Source organism: Marmota marmota, unplaced genomic scaffold (assembly GCF_001458135.2).
Source record: "Marmota marmota marmota unplaced genomic scaffold, marMar, whole genome shotgun sequence".
Taxonomy (NCBI): domain Eukaryota; kingdom Metazoa; phylum Chordata; class Mammalia; order Rodentia; family Sciuridae; genus Marmota; species Marmota marmota.
In genome coordinates this window covers 36427502-36439198 of record NW_026000082.1, presented here as the reverse complement: position 1 = coordinate 36439198, position 11697 = coordinate 36427502, and the positions used below count along the sequence as shown (strand labels likewise).

The 11697-nt window shown below is 56.7% G+C and overlaps 1 protein-coding gene across 1 annotated transcript in view; it reads right to left on the bottom strand.

The window, feature by feature from the left end:
• Runx3 (RUNX family transcription factor 3) overlaps positions 1-11691 on the bottom strand; it is a 64257-nt gene extending 52566 nt beyond the window's left edge. Inside the window, exons 1-3 of the mRNA XM_015484783.1 lie at positions 11493-11691; positions 9496-9652; positions 2172-2276 (exon numbers count right to left, since the gene is read on the bottom strand). Coding sequence (XP_015340269.1) covers positions 2172-2276; positions 9496-9652; positions 11493-11690 — 460 coding nt within the window. The 5' untranslated portion in view covers position 11691. The remainder of the gene's footprint in view (positions 1-2171; positions 2277-9495; positions 9653-11492) is intronic.
• Between the last annotated feature and the right edge of the window lie 6 nt (positions 11692-11697).

Sequence of the window (11697 nt, the reverse complement as noted above, 5' to 3'; positions counted from 1 at the left end):
GAGAGTGGGCGGGGGGGGGGGCAGGCTGAACGGGGATCTGAGGGATGCCAGGGCCCCCCCAGGGGAGTTTCTACCAAACCAAGACCCCAGAACGGGGTGCTTCCTTCTTTTAGGAGTGGCCCTAAGTGCTGTGCATGCACACACACACACACACACATGCACACACACGCACACGCACAGAATCCAGCAGTGGCTCCTGTCCATCTGATCCTGCCCCTGGGGACTTCAGCAGGACTGTGGCCACCTTCAGTGGAGGCTACTGCGGCCCCTCTGAGCAGGGCCTGGTTCCTGGCAGCCGCCCTATGGCTCCTGGGGAGGCTCACCATCCAGCGATGGTGGAGGAGGGGGTCAGTGGGGGTGGGCACCAGGAAGAACAGAAGGCCAGGGTCCTGGTGACTCATGAGGATTCTGACAGAGCCATTTGTTGTTCACATGTTGCCTATGGGGGGTGGGAGGAATCGTCCCACTTCACGGGTGGAGTCTCAGAGAGATCAGTGACTTTCCTTAGGTTGCACAGCAGATGGAAGCCCTGGCTAAGGCAACGGAATACCTGTCAATCCCCTGTGAGAGCTTTTGCCCATTAACCCGTTATCTTCCCACAAGAGCACCACGAGGTAGCTGCCTATGTGAACCCATTTTTCAGACAAGAAAACGGAGGCATGGAGGTAACTGGCCCAGGGCTCGACTAACCACACAGGCTGGCTTGGACTCTGCTCTCTGCACCATGGAAGACCAAATGGGCTTCCCAGTGACCACTACCCTGAGACTGCTGGGCTCACTGACCCAGTTCACAGGAGACAAAATCAAGCCAAAAAAGAGACGTGACTGGCGGCGGGTCATGAAGCCCAAGGTCAAGAGCGTCGACCTGTCCATGTCGGATCCCAGCAGGCAGGAATTCTGCCAGAGCCGCGGGGAGCTGATGACCATGTGCAGGAGCTCAGGGTGGCTGTAGGGGGTGACCCATGAGGCATGGCAGGGGGACCATTCCCAGGGTGGCCTGGCCCTGATCTGAGCCTGACCCAAGTGGCCGCTGCTGACCAGACTCAGGACCTAGATGCAGGGGAGCGAGGTCCCGGACTCCAGGGCCGGCTGACTTCTCTCACTGACCCGCCCTGGCATGCAACTCTCCCTCCAAGCTCCTGGGCACTGGGGAGAGGCGCCGAGCTTACCCTCCTGCCCCGGACAGCTCAGCCAGCCAAGGGAGCTGCCCTGGAAGCCTGAGGCCTGGCACGAGCCCCTACCTGGCACCCCACCTCCTCGGGGCTGCATCTTCTCCTCCTGAAACGAGCTGACCCTTCAGCTCAGCTGTCATGAGATGCCGTGCAATAAGGAGCAGGAAGGGCTTTGCTAAACTGCAGAGGACCATGCTTACAAGAAGGCGAGGGACAGGCCAGCTCTCCACACCCCGGGTTGAGTGTGCCAGGGAGGGGCCGTGAGCAGAGCTCGGGAGCAGCCTGAGTTCACTCAGAGGCAGGTTAGTGCATTCACTCATTCAGCAAACACAGACCCTGGCCTCCCACCAGCTTCCCCAGCTACCCGCGGACTCCAGGCCCTTCAGCAGGCAGAAGGAGTCAACCATAAACTCTGGGGGACCGAGACCCCTGGACACAGCAGATGCTCAAGACATATCTGCAGAACATATCTGCATTGGTCTCATCTGGGTGGGTGGGTCCCGGGACAGTGCCTGGGCTCTGTGACTTGAGAGTCAGATGCTGAGATTTCAAGAAACAGTTTGAAAGGGGCACTGGCCTCGCTGCCTGCCTGACCCATGCCTTTGGGTCACTTGCCCCTCAGCCACTGGTAGAGGAAGCGGGAGTGTGGGAGAACCTGGCCAACCTGTACCCCAACCCACCCCGGCTCCCACGTCATATCTGAAGCCTCCTCCGAACAAATTTTCCATTCCTTGTCCCCCTGCTGTCCACCCCTGGGCAAAGGGTCACCCAGCTGGTCCTTCGTCCAGCCCCAGCCTCCCATCTCCTCCCCGGCCTCCCACAGCCTGGCGCTGTGCCCACAGGGGAACTTGCCGGCAGATACACGTGTGTGGGGCATGTGTAGAGCTGGGGACCCCGGCCCCACCTGTGCCCCAGGGGCCCAGGGACATCTGTTTGACCCTGCTGCTGCCTTTCCCCCACTGGCCCTGGCTCCCAGGCCTGGGGCTCAGTGACACTTACGTCTGGGCTCGCGGGGTCCATCCACGGTGACCTTGATGGCTCGGTGGTAGGTGGCCACTTGGGTGGGGTTGGTGAACACAGTGATGGTCAGGGTGAAACTCTTTCCTGGGGGGACAAAGGTAGGAGGTTGGCACCTGAACTCAGCACCCTGGACTCCCACGCAGATCCCGCGCCAGAAGCCCCCGACTCTCTCGGGAAGGGGCAGGTCTCTCCCCTTGAGTCCCGGGCAGAAGATGAGGCTCTGGATGAAATCAAGCTGCTGGGTTTGGCTTTCCCGGTCCCTAGGAGGCTGGCACGAGCCGTCACGTCCCCCATCGTCACCCTGGCTCCTTCCTGTATCCTGGCCCTTCTTGTGCGACTCCTTCTGTTCAGGGGCCCACATGATTTTGGAGTGGGGGGGGCAAGGAGACACACGCTCACACTCACACACTCAAATTGTTTTCTGAAAGCAGTGACCTTTGTGGAAAATTCTGAGCACAAAGAAATCATAAAAAAAAAAAAGCAGCAGACCCTCCCCGTCACTCCACTACCTAGAGATCACCACCGTCACCATCTTCTCCGCCAGGCCTCTCTGCGTGACTCTGCATATTCACACGGTGGCAGTGGGACCCAAATAGATGTTTTCATCCCCAGCGTTTTTTTCCCTCTTAATTTGACACCTCATCAGAAGCACTTTCTCATGTCATTAAAACTTCTTCCCAGGCTTCCTTCCTTAGTGGCTGCAGAACACTTTGGAGTCACGGAAGCCGCCGCCTCCTCTCTGTCCCCCGACCCTCAGGTATTCACGCCGCCGCTGCTGCCCATTCGTCGCTGGCGGGCGCAGCCCCAGCTGGGGAAGGACAGACCTGGGAGCTGCAGACATTTCATTTTGTAGACACAACTGTTATTTCCAGAGCCCTGTTCTATTTTTAGACACACATTTGGCTCCAAAGTCTCCATTCAAAATTCCTGAGAGGGGGAAAAAAAAACCTTTAAAATAATACCGAATAATACCTTTTTTTTTTTTAACCATTTAAAATAAAACGAAAATGACCTTCTGTTTAGAGAAATCTTTGTCTGCATCTCAGTCATTTCCTTAGAATAAATTCCAAGAAGTGGCGAGCGATGGCAGCGCCTGGGCCGGCCGGGGACAGACGTGCTTGTGGGCGCTGGTCTCTGCGCGAGATGACTCTCCGGCATCACGGAGGTGGCACGTCACCCGAGGGCCATCCGGGCAGCGGCCCTGTCTATCAAGATGGAAGATCTCCAAACCCTCTTGCTCTGTCTTCTGTGATTAGTGAGAATGAAACTGAGGCGGCTGGTATCCAGGACCCCACAGGCCGCCCTGGCTCCCTCCGCTCTCCTGTGAGCGGGTTTTAGCGCCTTGAACAATCTCTGTACATCAAGGTCTAACATTTTCCGTGTCGTCTCCGGTGGCCCTCAGCCCCCCGGCGGCTGGCTTCTCATTTCGCCAACGCTGCGCCGGCCTCGGTTTCCAGCTCTGTGCCCCCTGGTGACTTCGGCGGGTTCCCAGCAGAGGCATGGCCTGTGCTTTCTGGAGGGACTTCTTGGATGGGTCTGGGGTGGCTGGCTGGGGGTCGAGGGTGAGGGGCTTCCTCCAGGGCAACCAGTTCTTATAGGAGTCTTCTACCCTGGGCTCTGCTAAGCTCCGAAGCGCCACGCGACTCAAGATGGAGGGAGCTTCCTGGTCCCCAAGTCAGGCCTCACCTCTCCTCTTCCGTGTGCCTACCAGTCGCAGGCCTGGGAAGTCCCCTAGGGAAGGGACCGAGGGCCAAGCACACCCTGCCCCCCCAGCTGGCCTGCAGTGGGAGCCAAGGGTCCTGCCCACAGCCCTCGAGGCCAGCAGGCAGGTTTCAGTAGGCCACCCCCAGGTGGGGGACGAGGCAGGGTGAGCAAGTCCTCGTGCTCCTGGGGTGGCTGGTCCCGGCTGGCGAGTGAACTTGTGAATGTCCCCCCACCCCCCGCCCCAGCCCAGGAGCAGCCTGAACAGAGTCAAACCAGGCAGGTGGCAGGAGCCGGGCCCACGACCCCAACAGCTTCAGATGCAAGGGAGAGTTCAAAGCCAAAGAGTGGCCGGGCTGGGGGTCCACCGGGAACTAGGGGCTTCCTGGATGGGGTCGTGGAGCCAGGGGGCTGAGGGGATAGAAATACTAAGGCACTGCCCCCCGGGTCCCTGAGGCAGAACAACCCTGGACCCCTACTCTCGGGCCACAGGGGCACTTGGCAAGATTTCTGCAGAGAGCAAGTGCTGACCATCTAGGGAAATGCAGGGTAGGTGGCCGCAGACTCCTGGACACTTCTGCCCCTCGCTGTGAGGTCATCTCCACCCTGGACCCCTTCCCCACAATAGCCAGGCATGCTTTGGGGGTCTCAGATTCTCCAGTCGTTTCCCAGCACCACCTTGATTGCATGGGTCCTTGCTGATGGGGACCTCAAGTGGACACCTGGAATGCTAGTGGCCTGACCGGACACTGAGGACCCACGGGTCCCCATCCTCTACTGCTTGATGGTTTACTAAAGTGCTCCTTCAGGTCTGGACTGAAAAGTCACCTTCTCAGTGAGGGCTTCCCTCGTCACTTTCTTGGATGTAGGCTCTTCTAGGATGTGGCTCAGTGGCAGAGCGCCTGCCCAGCACGTACAAGGCCCTGGGTTCCATCCCCAGCGCCACGAAATACATACATAACAATAAAACAGGCATCTTTAATTTTAGCCTCCTTGGGGGACCTTCTTACCACTGAGTAGGCTTGTGAACTGGGACAGGAATGGTATTGTCCCCAACCTCTAACTGAAATCTAGCATCTCTCAAGTAAGAGCGTAAGCAACAAACCGCAAAGTTGCAGGCTGTACCTGCGACCTTGTCACCAACAGACAGCAGACACTCCCATCTCACGTTACAGCCGGTGCAGATTTCTCTAAATACTTTCATGCTCGTCACAACTTCAAAATCACAGTGGTCATCAGACCCGGTGCTAGCTCTCAGCTCTCATTTGACATGTTGAACAGAGCACACGCTTATCACAACTTCTTAAGCACCTTGCTGTTTGGGCACAGCGGGTGGCCCTGCCATCTATTGTTTATTTCACACCAGAAGCTGCTCAGCCTGGTCACTGCAGCCTCCCCCACCCCCTCCATTCCCTGCACCTGTGTGAAATTCCCCGGGACTTTAATAATTTAATAATTATATAATTTAATATATATATATAATTTAATAAATAAATATATAATTTAATAATTTTAATAAAATTCCCCATTGGCTTTAATAACCCATCTGCTTATTTATTTTTCTTTGTCTCCCTGTACTAAACTGTAAGCTCCTGGGGACGAGAATTTATGCCTTGTTCACTGCTGTGTCCCCAGCCACTAGCATTGGGCACGTAGTTGGTGCTCAATAAATATGAGTTAAGTGCAGTAAGCACAGAAATGACTGGACGAGAAAACTGGGCCTCACAGGGGGGCAGGGAGTTGACGAGGTCAAGCAGAACCCAGAAAGGTTAGAATGTGCTAGAAGCTGCCCCTCTACACAGGTAGTAAAGACCCACTTCTGTGGAGCCCCAGCCCCGTGGAGTAGCAAACCACATGCCACCAGAGATCACTGCTTCCCCCCAGCTTCCAGACCTGTCACCACCCTCCAGGTATCCACAGCGAGGAATGAGAGGACACAGGGTCTGGGGACTGGGAGCAGTCTCTCCCTGGCCCTGCCTGCTGGGGCAACCCCGACCTCTGAGCAGCAAGCTGAGAAGACAGAAGATGGACACCACTCTGGGGGACCCCAGCAAACCACAATCAGCCAGGAGTCCTGGGACTGCAAACCAAGGATCTCCTAGAGCCGGCCCAGTGGGTGGGGGGAGTTCGGGTGCGGCTCCCTCAGGACCCAGGCCCTGGAGCTACGGGAGCTCAGCTGGGTCAGGCAGTGGGTAACTCCCTGGGCCCCTGACCTGGGGTCCTGCCTGACAAGCCCCACCCACGAGGGCTGCATGGGCACCAGAGGGGCCGTGTCTAGTCTCAGGGGACCTCTGGGTCTTCTCCACATTGGCCAAGCAAGACATCCTCGTCCCTTCCCTGGTTAGTGGCTCCCGGGCTGCACCCACACACCTGGCCACTCTCTCCACACACTGCTGTCCCCGGCAGCCAGTTAGTGGCAGTTCAGGGGCTCATGCAACTCTCGTTTGTGCTGAGGCCAGTGGTCACTTCCTAGAGGACAATCTGGGGTGGTGCATTGTCCAGGAAGCACTACGGACCCTTGAAGGTGGGGTGGGGGCAGCTGTAAAAGTCCAGTGCTGCACCAGACAAGATGAAGCCATTTTTTTCTAGGAGAAAAAAACTTGCTAAAATTCCCTGAGCCCTGAACCCAACTCAATTTTCATAGAATAAGAAAAATAGTTATTGCACTTTCAATATCTATGGACTTTTCTAGAAGGGAAGATAGTTTCTTTTTTTTTCCTTTTTTAGCGGCAGGGTGCTTGCCTAACATGTGTGGAGCCCAGGTTTGTGACTTGGCACTGCATAAAAGAAAAAAAAAAATTGTCCCTAACTTTGCCAAGAGTGTTCACATCTATAGAAAATCGGGGCATGGACAGTGAGGCTGTGTTCAGACATGGAGTCCTTAACCCTGAGCGCTCTGTTTCTGTGGCCACCATGGGGCCAAGGGCCTTCTCCACCCTAGACAACTGGAGTATGGCCTTGACACTTACACATTCAAGTCAATATTTTATTATAAATTACTTTCCTATTTTTCCTGCACCGTAGCTATGGTACGATGTGGATTTTGCAACCGTAAGTAGGTAGACCGTGGTGTCTGCCGGTGTCAAGCAGGAGAAGGGCATATTACCACAGGCCACCCTAGGAAAGGGGCCTGCGCGAAGCTGGGCCTGGTTTTCTTTCCAGTCCTTTCCTGGTCCACACCTGCAGCCCAAGGTCGGAGCTCTGTGGGGTGTCTTTTTGGAAGCTATTCTCCCGGGAGTTCAGACAGAATCCAGGGATTTTAAAAATGGAGGAGTGAAGCAGAATCTTCCACCTGAATTCTTAGTCCTGGCTAAAGTCAAAAGGGTCAGGGAGGGGTCCTGGGTCCTGAACCCCAACCTGTCCTGACTCAAGTGGCTCAGACTCCCTGTCAATCACAGTTGGTCCTCTGGTGGGAATTTCCCAGTCAGCAGGATGGGCACAGCAGGGGTGTGGCTGCAGCCTGAGCCCCGGGACCCTGAGCCCTCCCTGGACACCTCCACCTCTCCCACTGAACACTCACACCTTCTGGGTTTCCCCCACCCCCGCCCAAACCACACTGTAATCAGAGAATCAGTGACTGTCACCGCTCAAAGGGACCTCAAAGGCTTCCTCCAGTCCCATGCATTTGAAGTAACAAAATCTCTAACATGTATCCAGGTCTCAGTGGGAGCCCACGGACACACTTACATCGATTCCCTTAATGAAGCGGCTACCATTTTCAGACCCATTTTACAGACGAGGAAACTGCAGCACAGAGAGGTGAAGCCACTTGCTCACGTCCTCCAGAAAGTCACTAACATGGCTGGGATTCAATCTGGGGCTGGCAGGTTCAAGCCCAGACTCTTAAAAGACCAGGAGCCCCTGAGGGCTGAACCACAAGTGTTGAACTCCTGCAGGGGCTCCCCACCCCTGCTCAGCCCAGGAGACTCCTCAGAGACTGGACGTGAGAATGATTTATAAACGGCTTCCAGCACCTTCCGGAGCCACAGTACCAGCCCCAGCCTTGCCCACTCCTAGAGCACGCAGGTCAACGGTAATCTGGGAACCTCTCTCCTTCCCTGTAAGCCTCGAGTGGCGGACACAGGTCTGTGGGCACAGGAGCCACTGAGGAAATATTTTCAGTGTGCAGAGAGGCCGGATGAGGTCTCAGTAAATCAGAGACTCACCACCTCTCTTCCTTCCATATCTCACCTCCCAGAATGTGGACCAGGGAGGGAGGGAGAGGGAGGCAGCAAGTCCCTGATGCCCTGCTGGGCTCCTGAGACCGACCTCCCTTCTTCCAGCTCCCTAGGGAGGCAGCCACAGTGGCCCAAAACCACCCCCAACACACACCTGGGCCAGCCTCGCCCCGCCACCAACCTGCCACGGGGACTCTTCACTCAAGGCCCAGGCTGGGATTAAGTTGCAAAGGGTTTGAGAGATTGGGGATGACAAAAGGGGCTTGGAGACTAATTAGGAGCAGCAATGAAAGCTTAATTCATAAAAGCAAACATTTTCCATCCGTCAACCTGCAACCAGTTAAGGGCAACGTTTGAAAGAAATCTGTGCGCGGGGAAGGAGCCAACAGGAACAGGAAATGTCTGAAAGAATGTAAACTATTTCAGTTTCATAAAAAGTAACAAGTAAACAGTTATTACATGCAAATAATGCCCTGGTTTTAATTAATGCTGAAAAGTCAAAATATGCTTGACGTCTGTGTGTATACATTGAACGGCTGGAGAGGACAAAATGGTGCCCAGATGCCCGCACGGGAAGGGCTGGCGGCTCCCAGGGAACTAGGACCTTGAGAAGGCCTCGCTGATTGGTGATGAAAAGTACAATTCGGCTCCAGCCGCGGCTGCAGCCCGGGAGTCGGGACCCGGAACCGGCTCGCGCCTGAGCTGGAGGGGCTGCAGCTCAGCCCGCTCCCTGGGCAGGAGGATCTTAAAGGGCCAGCAAGCCTCTGTCCGCCGGGGCAGGGTTTCTAAGGCTTCTCCGCCCTGGAGTTAAGTGATGATGGGTTTCAGGTCCCGGCAATCTCCCCTCAACAGCCCCAGGCGGCAGCCACTGTGGCGTCCTCCACTGCCCCGGGAGATGAGACCGCAGGGTGGCAGGGACCTCAAGCTGGGCTCTCCAAAGTTGGGCATCCTAACCTCATTTTTTCTCTTCTGTTTAAAACACCTTAGGGCTCAAAGAGCTGCTGGGGAGACGGCGGGAGAGCTCCTGCCCAGGGAGGGGCACAGTGGCTGAGACACCAAGGGTATGTCCTCCAAGCCCCCAGCCAAAAGGCCCAGAGCTTCCTTTGGGAGCCCCGAGATCCACAATCTCCCCCCAGCTTCTTCCCTGAAACCCGTGGTGCTTAATGGGGAGACAGGCGGCCTGGAGGCTTCAGGAGCTAGCAAACCTCTGAATCTGGGAGAAAGCGGGTCTTTTTCTGTCGAGAGACCATTACTTTCCTTACCCCCTCAAAGGGGTCTGTCACGCCCTAAGCCAGGACCGACTGCAGCTTCAGACAGCAAGGCCTGGAGACCTGCTCCTGTGGCTCCGGGGCCCCCACCCCACGGCCTCTCTCTCGCCCTCCGAGCCCGACCCCTGCCGTCCCTGGTGAGAGCCTTCCCCTCACCTCGTCCACTGCGGCCCACAAAGCGAAGGTCGTTGAATCTGGCCACCTGGTTCTTCATGACCGCCGAGGCATTGCGCAGCTCAGCAGAGTAGTTCTCGTCATTGCCGGCCATCACGGTCACCACGGTTCCGTCCGGCACATCTCCCAGTGCCACCACCTGAAGACACCAGGCAGGAGGGACAGCTTAGAAAGGCAGAGGAAGGCAAGGGATGAGAGGAGGGGCCGGCTGCCAGCAGCTCCCCAAGGTCCCCGGCGGCGCACTGCGGATTTCTCAAATGCAGGGAGGGAAGGGACTTAAAGCTGATGAAGACCTTCCCTCAACTAGGACAAAATCAAGGACGTAAAGTCTGCCACCTCCCACACCTGAGTCCTAAGTCAACTGGCTAACCCGTGTCCCAAGAAATCATCCTTCCAATTCCCTTAAACCCAAGCACAAGCTGCGGATGCCTTCGGTTACCGAGGTGGGATGTAGTTCCCCTGTTGTCCTCGGCTGGAGCAAAAAGAGGAATCAGTCTGCGCCTAGCAACCAAGTCTCTAAGTAAAAAGAATATCAACAATAATAACAGAAGTGCTCCTCGCACTCCGTGCACGCAAGAGCCGTTTGGGGCATGCAATTTGGTCCTGAAATGTGGCCCAGGCCCGGTGGACTGGCTTCTGCAGAGCCTGGGTTCGTTAGGAAGAGAAAATACCAAATACAAAACAAACTGCCGCTTTGAGAGAGGTCACCAGAAAGCCCCTTTAAAGCAAGAGAGGGCTTCTGAGAGCAGGAAGATGCACCTGCTGGGAATTGCAAGACGGTTGGAGATGTCCTCCAGTACACCAGCCCCCCCAGCCCCCACCCCAAAGGAGCACGGAGAGGCAGATGCCTTTTAAAAAGGAATCAGACTCCAAACAGAGTCACAGCCATTTAAACGTGGCTGCCGCGTGCAGGGACTCCGGGATCCAGATGGTAAAAATTTCAAGAAGAAAATGTTTGGGGTCTGATTAAAAAGGCCAGATTTCCTGTCAACATCCTGTCTTCTTTTAATTTCAAAGATTCCTTTTAAGCTCCAAGTGACAGTAAAACCTCCGATCTGACGATTACAGTCACACGGGCCTCCTCCCCCTCCTCCCCGGGAGATTTTCCCCGCTGGTATTTTAAGATGTCACCCGGGAGACCTGAAAGAGCCACTCATCCTTTTTTCCCCCCCAATTCGGAGTCGTCTTAATGGGAGTAGGGACGGCCTCAGCTGCCAGCAGCTGCTGTTTCCAGCCACCTCGGGCACCACCACCTCCCTAGCCGCCGGCCCTTCCTGCCCTGCCCTTTCTCACGGCAGCTGTGAGAGGTTTAGGGGAAAACCAAGGCGTTTTTCGTTTCATCTCGCTGCCCCCTTAAAAAAAAAATGAAAATGAAACAGTCTCCTACTCTCTGGCATAGAGGAAAAGACTCTCCAAATGACTAGGGGCTACCAGGGGTGGGAGCAAGCACCCCACTCCCAGCCTATCACTGGGGATGCAAAGATCCCCGCGACAATCCTTTAGGGTGCAGTGCCCCACTCCCAGACCCAGGGTCGCCCGGAGGTTGAGGGTGTGAGCAGGAAGTGTTTCGGTAGCGGCGCCCAAGGCGGGGTGCTGGCAGCAGAGGCTAGGCCCTGTTCACCCTCCTCGCTCCACCTCCGGTGCCCTCGCCGGGTACGGGGTCCTCTTCCCGGCAGCCCAAAGGACTGTATCCGAGGGACCCCGATTCAGGGGAACGAAGCCCCATTCGGCCGTTTCCGCCCCAACGTCTCTGCGTAGGGCTCCACCAAGCCCAGGTGGAGGGGAGCAAGCCCCTAGAAGTCACCGGCTCAGGGCGCAACCCAAGGGGAACGCCGAAGTCTCCGTGCCCAGCGCACAGCCGGGCAGCAGCTGCCCAGACCGCGGCCGCAGAGTCTGGGCCACATCCCTTCCCCACTCCTTGCAGCTGGGACGCGCGGAGCCCCAGGGCCGCTGGATCCCGCCCCAGGCCCGGCACTCACCTTGAAGGCGACCGGCAGCGTCTTGTTGCAGCGCCAGTGAGAGGGCAGGACGGAGCAGAGGAAGTTGGGGCTGTCGGTGCGCACGAGCTCTCCCGCGTGGTCCGCCAGCACGTCCACCATCGAGCGCACTTCGGGCCGGGCGCGCCCGCCGGGCCCCACCGCCGCCTGCGCGCTCAGCGCGCCGCTGTTCTCGCCCATCTTGCCG